The sequence below is a fragment of the Mytilus californianus genome, unplaced genomic scaffold (assembly GCF_021869535.1).
Source record: "Mytilus californianus isolate M0D057914Y unplaced genomic scaffold, xbMytCali1.0.p SCAF_10, whole genome shotgun sequence".
Lineage (NCBI taxonomy): Eukaryota > Metazoa > Mollusca > Bivalvia > Mytilida > Mytilidae > Mytilus > Mytilus californianus.
In genome coordinates this window covers 74,077,421-74,091,859 of record NW_026262582.1, presented here as the reverse complement: position 1 = coordinate 74,091,859, position 14,439 = coordinate 74,077,421, and the positions used below count along the sequence as shown (strand labels likewise).

Genomic DNA, 14,439 nt, shown 5'->3' with positions numbered 1-14,439 from the left:
TGTTATGCCCTAATAATGTTACTTAGTCTTTTAATGAGATGTGAAAATCAGAAATAAAGATCCGCACCGTAAGTGTTTCGACATTTATTTAACAAATGTCACTTCCTGTCACTTTCAATATTTTGTTGCATCTAGTCAAATATTACAAAAAGTTGTAAAGCCTAAAGGTTATTGCAAGGTGATTAACGTTATTGTTTTAAGATATAGAATGTCCACTTCACCAAATAGGTAGTTTAAAAGCTCATGGCATTAGCTTGTTAAAGGGAAATCACACTATTTATACTACTAATAATAATTCATTGAAATTTTGCATGTAGTCTGTAGACAGATCATACTTATTAAGATATTTTAGGCGAAAAAAAAATTGGGGTCACCGATGTTGTTTTCGAGATATGACGTCATCAAAACTTAAAGAATCGCGTTATAACGAAATATAGAAATACCGCTCTAAATTGTTAAAAAAAGACAAACTTATTGAAAAACCATGTTTAACTGGAATAACAAAAACAGTCAAATGTAACTTGTACCTAATGAACATTTATTTGTCTCGGTTTCCTTATTTTTGAAGGCATTTGAACATTTCCCGCCATTTTTAATTGCTATTTATAATAGATTTTTCTTGAAATAAAAAAAATCTAATGTTTTTCCCTTCAAACTTCTCGTAAGTTGCAGCTTCAGGGAAGATTTTAAAAGCATAAATAAAAAAGGGGGGTCACTGATGTTTTAAATCCGCTAAAACGGAAATAACCTTTATTATTGAATTTTGGCGGGAACTATATGTAACCTTTTAACGTTATAGAACGACGTTGCAACGCTTTGGTTGAGTTAAACCTTTTCACTACAAAATATAATATCATTTTTGAAAATTTTTTAAGGTACATGTATTTTGATTATTCATTGATATCTTTATCAATCTATCGAATCCTTAAACATAGATACAATACTGAACAGTTTATTATAAAGTAATAAAGTCATCTCATATTTTAAATTGCATTTGTTGTATGGGGAAAACGAATGTTTGCTTCATGCCGTATTATAGAAATAATTTTCGGCTTCCAGATAAAGAATCTTCTACCTCGGAAGACTGAGGTATCCGGGCTGAAAAGTAACACGTTCCTTTCAGACTGCAGGCAGAATAATTTCGTTACCATAATTTCACTAGCTTGTCCATTCGCACCGGGAAGATAAAACCTGAAATGCCGTGTTAAAAATGCCACAAACTCAGCACTTTAAAAGAAACCTATTTTCGGTAGGAATTTAAAATTGGTTCCGTAATTACACAACGCTTCATAATTTATTCGAACTGTGGAAACCAAATTTTTTTCTGAGTTCTATCATCCCGCACCCATTTTTCATACATCGTTTCATGTTCATTGTACATAATATGTTCAATGTTCATCGCCTGTTTATTAAAACTTTATGTATTACGTATATTTTATTACCGTTCAATTAATCGCTCAACGTTGGTATGTTATGAGAAATACAATGCATCTGATAATTTAGAGTTAATTGACAATGAAATACACATCGCCATATTGAAATCAGGAACATATAATGTTCCCAGTTGATGTATTTAAAAAAATCTTTTAATAATAAACGGATCTAGTTTTTTGTTCTTGTTCTGCTACATCTATCCGTGTTTCTGTGGACATGTCGATATATTTTATCTAACTCTAGTTTTTTGTCGAGCCTTCGACTGAAGTCGAAAAAGCGAAACATAGCGATCCTACATTCCGTCGGCGGCGGAGTCCACAAATATTCACTCTGTTGTTAAAGTTTTTGAAGTTTTAATAACTTTCTTAAACTATCCTGGATTTCTACCAAACTTGGACAGAAGCTTGTTTATGATCACAAGATAGTATCCAGAAGTAAATTTTGTAAAAATAAAATTCCTGTTTTCCATATTTGACTTATAAATGGACTTAGTTTTTCTGCCAGGAAACAATACATTTACTCTGTGGTTAGAGTTTTTAAATTTTTAATAACTTTCTTAAAGTTATATATAAACTATCCTGGATTTGTACCAAACTTTGTCAGAAGCTTGTTTATGATCATAAGATAGTATCCAGAAGTAAATTTTGTAAAAAAAAATCTATTTTTTCCCTTTTTTACTTATAAATTGACTTAGTTTTTCTGCCAGGAAACAATACATTCACTCTGTGGTTAAAGTTTTTAAGATTTCAATAACTTTCTTAAACTATCCTGGATATGTACCAAACTTGGACAGAAGCTTGTTTATGATCAAAAGCTTGTATCTCGAAGGAAATTTTGTCAAAATTTTGTACCTGTTTATCCGTATTTTACTTATAAATGGACTTAGTTTTTCTTCCAGTTAACATTACATACAGTATGCAGTTAAAGTTTTTAAAACATTTATTAGATCCATAAACTATCCTAGATTTATACCAAACTTGGACAGAAGCTTCTTATAATCAAAAGATAATATCGAGAGGAATATTTTAATTGATTTGTTTCCTCATTTTTGTTGAGCCTGCGATTAACAGCAAAAGTAGGCGAGACACTGGGTTCCATGGAACCCTTATGAATTTCTTTATCAGATGACAAATAAGAGTGTGGATAACCTTTGATTTAGAATAAGAGTTCGAGTTCCAGCTAAATTTAGAATTAAAGTTCCAGTTTTATTTTTAGTTTGAATGTTTATTCGAGTAAGAGTTCTAGTTAAAGCTTGAGTTCCACTTAGAAACTTCCGAGTTATACTGTAAGATAGAATAAATTCTGGTAAAAGTTAAAATTTTGAGATCTGAGATCGGATGAAATTAAAAGAAAGATTGCAGTTTCTATTTTCTGTTGGTGCACCTCTCTTTCTTGAGTTGTATATTCTTTTATCACATTTATGTTTCAGTATGGTATAGCCTATATACTTTTTTTTGCCAAAACTGATTAATGATAGGTAATTTGAAAATAACTGATTGATTGTGTGTGCCACTTTCAGCACTCTGCTATATCATGTTGGCCATTTTTTTTTTAAAGAACCAAGGTATCAAGAGTAAATCAGCTACCTTTGTATTAAACAAATGGTTGTCCTTTACAGTCATGATCGTAATCTGACAATCTCCCTATATCACTGTTTGTTGACAGGTAAGTGATCACATTGAGTGATCTGAACACGAACCTACATCTGAATTAATAGTTTTTGTTTTGTTTTTGTTTTCGGTTTTTTTTCTTGATTTTTGCAAAACTTTCAGTGGCAAATATTACATGAATATCAGCACAACATTTTTTTCTATATGAGATGAATACTCTTTCACAAGACGGACCTTAATGTGATGGTTACAGATTAGCAATCTGAAAGACATGTTACTCTACATAAATACATGTGTATGTGTTAAATATTTCTCTTGTTGGAGTCTTGTAAAGCCAAATATACAGTGAGGATTTTTTGTTGTTGTTGTAGGCAGTACGGTCATCAATAGTACAAAAATAACTAGGCATAGTGTTTGATATTCCCAGATTGCTCTGACGTCTAGCGGCCTTATTTTTTAACTTGCTGGTCGTACAGTTCGCTATAATTGACAGTATGAAGAAATACTACAAAATATGATTTTTTTTGGTGCCCAAATTATGTAAGCCTGTACAAAGCATTAAAGGAAGATTGCGTATAATGTACCATATAATACGGTGCTAAATTTTCTTTGATTTCGACAGCCAGCAACCGATGTAAAATTTTGTATGCTTCTTTTACAGTGATGTTTAACTGGCGTTATTCTTAAATAACGTTTGATATTTCAACAAATATGATTACTCTACGAATCACTCGTGTTCATGTGTTTGTGCCCCCATACCCCACTTCCCAAAAAAAAAGAAACAGAGAGAGAGAGAGAGAGAGAGAGAGAGAGAGAGAGAGAGAGAGAGAGAGTTCTTATTTACATCCCTCTGTTGGACAGAAAACTACAAATTCCGGAAGCTGTACGCTTACATGCTGTTACTCCTGGTATATTGTTATTTTTCCCAGTATATTCCAACTTACTGCATCGCGACGATACGCTGCCAACAGTTGGGTTACAGGACAATTGCCCGTATTGACCGGATGCGATAGTTATTTAGTTTAGAATATCTGTGCATTAGTAATTTTGTTACCAATTGATAAGTTACTGATTAAAAAAAAATCATGCATTATACACTACTGTTAGCAAAATACTCATTCCATAAAGTTCATCACATTATACATGTACTTTCAGTCCTCTGACATGTCTGAGATCACAATTATTACACTGACTGGTTCCAACTGACATCCTAATCTTAAACATCCCAATATAGTGACTGGTTTCAACTGACATCCTAATCTTAACATCCCAATATAGAGACTGGTTTCAACTGACATCTGAATCTTAAACATCCCAATATAGTGACTGGTTTCAACTGACATCCTAATCTTAAACATCCCAATATAGTGACTGGTTTCAACTGACATCCTAATCTTAAACATCCCAATATAGAGACTGGTTTCAACTGACATCCTAATCTTAAACATCCCAATATAGAGACTGGTTTCAACTGACATCCTAATCTTAAACATCCCAATGTAGAGACTGGTTTCAACTGACATCCTTATCTTAAACATCCCAATATAGAGACTGGTTTCAACTGATATTCTAATCTTAAACATCCCAATATAGCAATTTGTTTTTAAATACCAGTCCATCTAGAGCAATGTCTAAATCACAGTATTCAGTCATAATCATGATAATGATGAAAATGAGAATGGAAACAGGGAATGTGTCAAAGAGACAACAACCTGGCCAAAGAGCAGAAAACAGCCCACGACCACCAATGGGTCTAAAACACAGTGAGAAAATCCTGCACCCGGAGGTGGGCTTCAGCTGGCCCCTAAACAAAAATGTGTACTAGTTCATAGAAAATGGACGTCAAACTAAACTTGACCTTTCAAGCATGCAAACATGTTTATAAAGCCACATCAACACTGATAAAAATACAAGGGCATTGCTTTAACTATTCTCAAATGTATTTATTCAGACAATTGATGGGCAATAACATCCCAAAATAACCATCTTGGATTGACCATCTTGATTAATATAATGTGGCTAACAAAATTTACCTGATCTCTATTCTGAAATAGAATCGATCAACATATTTGTCACATAAAACAACTAACTAGACAACAAGGATACAGATAATTAATTTTCACACAACGAAAAAATAAATTTTGAATCTGAATAGAACTGCTTGACTCTAAAACTTTAACCTTAAGGAGGCTTGAGGGTACAACAATTTCAGAAAAATTTGAAACATTTTTTTTTCTCTATAAATTTTATTTATTACACTATCAATTGTTACTTTATTAAAAGGTTCAAAAATTAACCAAAAAAAATCGATTCGTTTTGACCCCAGATGACTTTTAAAATGTTTATATCATTGAAAAAGCTCCAAATTATCTCCCTTTGGTGCAAAAATGCCATTTTTTTTGCATTAAAATTGAAATATCTTTTTTAACTCATCGGTGACCTATATATTTATTATTATTTTCAAATAAGCTGTACTTAAACTAAACGATTGTAAAATTTAAGCGATTTCTGTAATTTAGTTCTTTTTTTATTTCGATATTACCTATATTTCTCCTATTACATGTAGTTCAACAGAAAAAAAGTACCTTAACAAAAATGCATGCTTCTTTCGAAGGCAGATTGTGAGCTTAAATGAACGGTGACCCCATTATTTTATTTTATTATTCTATAACATGTATAAGGTATATGATAAAGTTCATTTATAGAAAAAAATAGCGAAATCCTATATTAAAAAAAAAATCAATTTATACCCGAATAAATGAAATCAAAACTATGAAATTTACGTATGACTTATAAGTTCCCTATAAAATTTAATTTAAAATTAATGAAATACTGTCATGAAGTATGAAAAATACTAAATTCAAAGCTAGGCACCAAGTATATAGCACAAGGAAATCCATAATACATATAGCTCACATGTATGACATTTTGTCCTATGTCTAACTTGAAAACCTTCACAATAAATAATTGAGGCAGAGCTTGTATAATTATTAAATTATGTACTTGATCTTGATTTAAGGGAGCTACCATTTGATTTTTAGGGGGGGGGGGATGAAATTTGAAAAAAAGGCAGGACACATGTTTTGAGTAAAAAAAAAGTCAGGATGAGCAACTTAGCAAAAAAATAAAGGCAGGATGACAATTTTTGTAAAAAAAGTCAGGATAAACTAATAAAAAAAAGGTAGGACCGAATAGAGTGAAAAAAAAAAGGCAGGACAGAGATAACAACTGAAAAAAATGCAGGACAAAATTTTTCATCCTAGCCCCCAATAAAAATCAAATGGTAGCTCCCTAAAGTCAAGTAGTTTGTCCTCAAAATGTTCCCTCTCCTATTTCACTAAATTTTACTTTTGAAGTTACAATCTTTAATCTTAACCCTTAAGGTGGTACACAACACTATAGGGAGATAACTCTGTAAAAATCAGCAAAACATTTTAATCACGTTCTATAGTTTAGGAAATATTAAGCTTCTCAATGATCAAAATTAGTGTTTTTCAAACTGCTATATATCCAATGAAATTTTTCCTATAAAGTGTGTGGTTCAAGTTTTTTGAAATTTTTATATTTTTGTCAAAGGGTCAAAGTAAATATTTTGTCAACATTTTATGAAAATTAAACGAGCCAAACTAATTTAGTCAAGGTGCTTGGTACCACCTTAAATCAGATTGATGATTTGCTTTCTAAATTATTCAAAAAGTTTTTAGCAGATGTGTCTCTTTGACACATGCCACCTTTCCATTCTCAATTTTAAATTGTGATATTTAAAGATTTAAAATGGCTAAGAGCCAACCTAAGAATTTCATGTCTTTACAAACTTAATTTTTATGAAGACAAATGTTTTATATACATATATGATGATATATTTTGTAGAGTTTTTTTCAGAGTGAAAAATAAGTTGAGTTATCTCCCATTGAATTGATTGTGAAAGTTTTTATTTCCATCTTACATTATACAAATGTTATCAATGTGGTAGACTTTTTTTTAAGCAGCATGATATAAAAATAGATTTTGATAATGGGAAGCTTAAGGATGCACATTAGATAAATAACTGTTTGGTGAATGTGTTTCTTTAAATTTTTTTCATGGTTTGGGCAGTTAAGAAGTTTTTCCTAACACCCCAAACACTCATACAAATTGAATTTTTGAAGAGCGGTAATTTTGTGTTTTAAAAAAGTTATGATCAAATATGTAAAGTCATGGGTAATACATATATACATATGTTTTTATTTACTGGTACAGGTAAATTACTTTAGAGGTAGAGTTATATCACTTAGATATTAAGATTATTTTTACTTACATGTATACATTGTACATACATGTATATAGCTTTAAAAGTCAGATTTTCTTCTTTTCAAGAATTTCTCTCAACTTCATTGCTCTATAAATAGAGTGTGCCATTTTCTGTCAGTATATTGTATTTGTTTGTGATCTTCAAAATACTGGTCATTTACAAGTCTCCATGGAGCAATTTGTGAAGGCCTTGCATAGTTACTTAACATCTGTGGGCACTAGATTTCTTTGTTTAGTACTTGAGATAAAAAGTTGAAAGTTGATTTAAATAAGAATAATAACAAACCAGAAAAAAATGTTTATTAGTGATTTGACCTCCCAAAACTAGAGAACTGATTTGTTATTAGTCTTGACCACAATATAAAACAAAAAAGTAATCATTTTCTTTTATTACAGAGAATCTATACAAAATTGGAATTGAAGAAGTAAGTTATTCAGATATTGATGCAAACAAGAAAGAAACTAATGCTTGCATGGATTCAAATGAAGAGATGAATATAGTTATAAAGACCGAAAAACAGACGACAGAAAATGAACAAGAATCTTTTGGCACAGAAAGCATGCTTGTTAACAAAAGGGAAATGTTTCCTGCTAAACAAGCATTTGATGATGCAGGAGAAATGTACATTTGCAATACAGAGAGTTTACAATTTCATAAAAATGAAGGGGAGGTAACTGTGGATAAGATATTTTCAGGGGAGACAACTAGTACTCTGCTTAAAACAAATGTGAATAAACTGTCAAATCATAACAGCAACAAACAAAAAGTTAAAACTAACAAATTCATTTGTGACCTGTGTGGTGGAAGTTTCAGTTTTAAAAGTGGTTTATGTCGTCATGTTAGAAACATCCATAGGAGCAAAAATTCAAAAATTGATCAAATAAATTCAGACTTGATTTCAACTAAAAATTTGAATGATCAAGTTAAGAGCAGTGATTCATCTTTAGAATTTTTTCCAGAGAAAAACCACCATCACTTCATAAAAGATTTATCGGATTCTGATATAAAGAGAAAATTAAAAGCAAATGTAACAAAAAATCATGATGTGATTAAATTTCCTTGTGACAAATGTTCGGAAAGTTTTGTCACACAAAAGTTGTTGAAAAGACATGCTAAGTCTCATATTTTTTCATGTGAAGTTTGTAAGGTATCCTTTGCTAGTAAAAAAGAATTGGACCGCCATAGAATTGAATCGAATCACAACCCGACATATGCTTGTTCTGTGTGTTCATCAATCTTTGATACTGAAAAACAAGTCATCAAACATATGAGGCTCCATACAGGAGATTCTCTTATTGAATGTGAATTCTGTCTGAAAATATTTAATCAAAAGCACCATCTTGTTAACCATTTGCGACAACATACTGGAGAAACTCCGTTTGAGTGCCTTCTTTGTGGTAAAAAGTTTCGACGAAAGGCATATCTTCAAATTCACCAAATGTCTCATACTGGGGAAAAATTATTTAATTGTGACATTTGTTCTGTAAGTTTGTCTAGTAAATGGAGTTTACGATGTCATATGAAAACACACAAAGAATATGTCGATAGTCGTGATATTAATGAAGCTCTTCAATATCGGTGTGAAGAATGTGGTATGGCTTTTAAAAGAAACGATGCTCTCACCAATCATAAAATGAAAGTACATACAAATGAACGACCATTCAAATGTATGGTTTGTGGAGTGGGGTTCAGGAAGGGGTCTCATTTAGTTAATCATTCCCGTCTCCATACAGGAGAAAAACCATTTATGTGTGAATTGTGCGGTAAAAAATTCAGAAGACCTTCATACCTAAGGGAACATGCTAGAATGGTACATGGTCAAGAACAACCGTTCAAATGTGAAAAATGTCAGAAGCCTTTTATGACTGAAAACACTCTACAGAAGCATCTCGTTACTTGCTCACCTGGAAAACCAAAAAGGACATATGAATGTCACATTTGTCAGAAAACCTATGTCAATAAAATTTGCTTTACAAACCATTTATCTAGATGTCAGAAAAGTTTAGGGGAAGATTTTTGCAACTGCGGTATAAAAAATTCAGCAGATTTGAAATGTAAAAATGTCACAAAAGTTGAATCTGTTACCATGGTTACTGAAGAAACAAAAATAGTGAATGACAGGAAGTCAGATAAAAGGTCGCAAACCATAAAAAGCGTAAATAACAAAAGACTGAAACTAAATAGCGATACATGTATTGACAATCAAGACATTGAAGATATGAATGAAGCAGATGATGAAATTGATAAAAGTCCCGGGATCTCTGACAGTGATGGAACAAAAATATCTTCTGAAACAATTAAATCATGTGAGGACTATATTTCAAATGGAGTATTGGTAGAAAACAATTTTACATCTGAAACAAATTTGTGTGAAGAAGAAAATTCAACTGAAATACCGATAGACAACTTTCATAGTGCTGAAAATGAAAAGAATGAATTGACACCATCTGACAAGTTTGATGCAAGAGAAGCTGGTGATCATTTTAGCTGTAAAAGGTGTGGGAAGCCATTTATGGTTACTTAAGGACAAATAGTCATGTGGGAAGCACTCAAGGTCAAATATTTATTTGGGAAGCCATTTATGATTACTTAAGGAAAAATAGTCATGTGGGAAGCACTTAAGGTCAAATATTTATGTGGAAAGCCTTTTATGGTTTCTAAAGGTCAAATATTCACATATGATTCATTTATATTTGCTATGGCTCAACGAAACCTGATATTTGGTAAACTTTTAATAACAAATTTCACTAAGACAATAGTCAAGATTCAAGGTATATATGAATAAAAAGAGATGTACATGTAAGGTATAAATATCCTTATTTACATTTTGTTTGTCAAATTTTTTGTAAATATGTTATAATATGACTATAAAGTATTATGTTTTTTGTTATAAATTTTATTGTGTGAAAATGTTTACATGTTAAAGTTAATTGTTTAGTTTATTTGTTCAGATTTTTAATTAGATAAATCTATTGTGATGACTTTCATCTTATATTGTTTTATATTATTCTTCTCTCCTTTCTTTCTTCTAGGGTTGCCATTTTTCCTGCCTAAAGTTGGTGGTTCTCTCAGGGCACTCTGGCTTCCATCATCAATAAAAACTGGCCTTCACAATGTAGCCAATAGTGCTGAAAGTGGCGTTAAACACCAACAATCACTCAATCAATCATCTTTCTTTTTGGTTAATGTTCCCATTTGTCTGAAGAAGCATCCTAACATTCGTAAGTTTGAGTGGTATTGTGAACTTAACATTGGTATTTGCTGCTTCTCTAAGTGGAATTATGAACTTAACATTGGTATTTGCTGCTCCTCCAAGTGGTATTGTGAACTTTAAATTGGTATTTGCTGCTCCTCAAAGTGGAATTGTGAACTTTGAATTGGTATTTTCTGCTCCTCCTAGTCGAATTGTGAACTTAAAATTGGTATTTTCTGCTCCTCCAAGTGGAATTGTGAACTTAAATTGGTATTTTCTGCTCCCCCAAGTGGAATTGTGAACTTAAAATTAGTATTTGCTGCATCTCCAGATAGAATTGTGAACTTAAAATTGGTATTTGCTGCTCCTCCAGATAGAATTGTGAACTTAACATTGGTATTTGCTGCTCCTCCAAGTGGAATTGTGAACTTAACATTGGTATTTGCTGCTCTTCCAAGTGGAATTGTGAACTTAAAATTGGTATTTGCTGCTCCTCCAAGTGGAATTGTGAACTTAAAATTGGTATTTTCTGCTCCTCCAAGTGGAATTGTGAACTTAACATTGGTATTTGCTGCTCCTCCAAGTGGAATTATGAACTTAATATTGGTATTTGCTGCTCCTCCAAGTGGAATTGTGAACTTAACATTGGTATTTGCTGCTTGCTCCTGCAAGTGGAATTGTGAACTTAACATTAGTATTTGCTGCTCCTTTATTGGGTATGCAAAGAAGGAATGACATATCCACTACATTGGGTGGGACAGAAGGAATGACAAGTCCACTACATTATATAGGCACAGAAGGAATGAAAATTCCACTACATTAGGTTGGCACAGAAGGAATGACATGTCCACTTTATTGGTTGGACACAGAAGGAATGACATGTAGTCACAGAAGAAATGACATGTTAACTACATTTGGTTGGCACAGAATGAATGACATGTCCACTTCATTGGGTGGACACTGAAGGAATGACTTGTGCACTTCATTGGGTGGACACTGAAGGAATGACATGTGCACTTCATTGGGTGGACACAGAAGGAATGACATGTCCACTACATTAGATAGGCACAGAAGGAATGACACGTGCACTTCATTGGGTGGACACTGAAGGAATGACGTGCACTTCATTGGGTGAACACAGAAGGAATGACATGTCCACTACATTAGATAGGCACAGAAGAAATTACCTGTCCACTACATTTGGTGGACACAGAATGAATGACATATCCACTTCATTGGGTGGACACTGAAGGAATGACATGTGTACTTCATTGGATGGACTCAGAAGGAATGACATGTGCACTTCATTGGATGGACACAGAAGGAATGACATGTGCACTTCTTTGGATGGACTCAGAAGGAATGACATGTGCACTTCATTGGATGGACTCAGAAGGAATGACATGTGCACTTCATTGGATGGACTCAGAAGGAATGACATGTACACTTCATTGGATGGACTCAGAAGGAATGACATGTGCACTTCATTGGATGGACTCAGAAGGAATGGCATGTGCACTTCATTGGATGGACACAGAAGGAATGACATATCACATTAGATAGGCGCAGAAGAAATGACCTGTCCACTACATTGGGTTCAATGATACCATTGAAAGTTCATTGTCGGATTACGGTAGGTTGAGTTGGACATACAACAGTTAAAGTCATATTAATGAGGGGCATATATTTGGTTCTGCAGAATGTTTAAATATGCAACCATATTTGGCCGGAATTTGACTTTGAAAGCGTAAGTACTAATATTCTAGGTACTCTCTAGCTAGAGTATTAGTACTTGTTCTCTGCACATGAGAGGACATTGCAAGGTCTTACTGGTGTGTCTGTATGTGACCTATTACAAAGGAGAATGTTTAGCCCTCTCAAAATGCCCTCATTTCCAGTTGAAGTTGAGATCCGTGTCCTTCATCCGAGTTGGCCCATTATGCAGTTCCTACCAATTGATTTATTGTCAATTTTTTTTTCGTCCTCAATATGCATGAAGTATTTGTCACTGGACATTAAGGAAACAAAGACTTACACGGTGTTGGCTTAACTGGTTTTTATAGTATCTACTGGTATACGGTATGGGTTTTGCTCATTGTTGAAGGTCGTACGATGATATTCAATTGCTTTAATCCGCGTTTAAGTTTGACTCTGTTGGATAGTTGTATCATTGGCTATCATACCACATCTCCTTTTAAGCTCACCTGCCACAAAGGGCCAAGTGATCTTTTTTCATCACTTGGCGTCCGTTGTTAACTTTTACATAAATCATCTCTGAAACTACTGGGCCAAATTAAACCAAACTCACCAACAACTATTATTATGGTATCTAGTTTAAAAGTGTGTCCGACGACCTCGCATGCCAACCAATATTGCCGACATTGCTAAAAATATAAAAAAGTGGTAAAATGCAAGTTTGCCTATTATCTTCAAAACCGCTATTAATAGAGAAATTCTGACAGGGGGCAGAAATATTCTAAATGATAAGATTTACCTATAACTGTTTTTTTACAACAACAATGTCAGGTGACTTCTCAAAGGAGTTACTGCCCTTAAAAGACACATTTTACCATTTTTAAAAATGTTTGTCTATTATCTTCAAAACTATAACAGATAGAAAGAAACTTTGAATAACAAAATTGATCAAAAGACAAGATCTACAAGTAAGTCAACAAAGTTATTACCCTTAAAGGCGATGTTGACAAATATTTTGCGTTTTTGCTTATCATCTTGAAATCTATAAAAGATAGATAGACACTTTGAATAGCAAACAAGATCAGCAAGACCAGATTTACAACTAAGTCATATTTTGTCAAAGTCGTTAATAGATTCTTTTAAGGAGTGATTGCCCTTACATGACGGATTTTTTTTACCCTTTTTTGTGATTTGGGTAAAAAGTAAAGAAGTTAGAGAAACTGTAAACAGAAAAATGATCAGCAATAAAAGATCAACAAAAGATTGTTGTCATGGATTCTATTCTAGTCCACAATGTTAGAGAGAATCAATGGGTGAGCGACACAGGCTCTTTAGAGCCTTTAATTTTCTATTGTTTTGATCTTTTTTAAGCTCCCCCAAAAAATTCGGGAGCACACAGTCGTCGCTTTGACTTTCCGTCCGCAACATATTCTTTCCTGGTGGCCACTTCAGTTTCCCTTCCTTGATTGATATAAAACTTATACAGACTACTTTTTAAATTTTGGGTCACTAGGTCAAAATTCAAGGTCACTGTTAACTCGTACAAGACTTTTAACAAAAAGGCTTCCTGGTAGGTTACTTGAGTTTTCCTTGCATAAATGGAACGAACATTATACGATGGAAGATAAAGGAAGTGGGAAGAAGCTACTCAAAAACAAAATGTTGGTTTCCGGATGGTAACATGAGTTTTGTATGTTGGTTTAAAATACAACTTGTATAGATGGGAGATATAGCGAAAGGGAATACTAAGAAATATATTGAATATATATAATGTTACATGTAATTGCAATTTGTTGATTCTTGGAGTTCTTAAGGAACACTAGTTTCATTTTAATAAAACTTATACAAGTGGATGAAAGAAGCAAAGGGAGGGAGCCTATCGATTGTAAGCTCAGTTGGTCAAAAGTCAATGCCACAGTTGCTTAGGAAAGCTGTATACTAGTTTCGTATGAAGTTCTTCAAAATTTTGATTTCTAGATGAAATAAAAGCTGTTTAATATGACTTTAAAGTTTTCTGGAATAATTTTATTGGTCATGTACTTACTTATTTGGCGGGTTAGCCAATGTCATTGGAACCCCTGGCTAAAAAGATAAGGACCCGGAAGGTGTTTCTGTATATCAAGAATCTGGATCAAGCATTTATAAAAAACTGTATATTCATTGAATTAAAGTAGTGAATGAGAATTTCTAGGTAAAATCTCTTAAGATATAAGATA

The 14,439-nt window shown here is 32.9% G+C and overlaps 1 protein-coding gene across 1 annotated transcript; it reads left to right on the top strand.

Annotated features, from left to right (window-relative positions):
- The first annotated feature begins 107 nt into the window (after window positions 1-107).
- On the top strand, window positions 108-10,317 carry LOC127718517 (zinc finger protein 737-like). The gene is made up of 2 exons (XM_052224589.1): window positions 108-178; window positions 7,731-10,317. Exon 2 carries the CDS (start codon window positions 7,808-7,810, stop codon window positions 9,857-9,859), a length of 2,052 nt encoding a protein of 683 aa, XP_052080549.1. The 5' UTR covers window positions 108-178; window positions 7,731-7,807; the 3' UTR covers window positions 9,860-10,317.
- The last annotated feature ends 4,122 nt before the right edge of the window (window positions 10,318-14,439 follow it).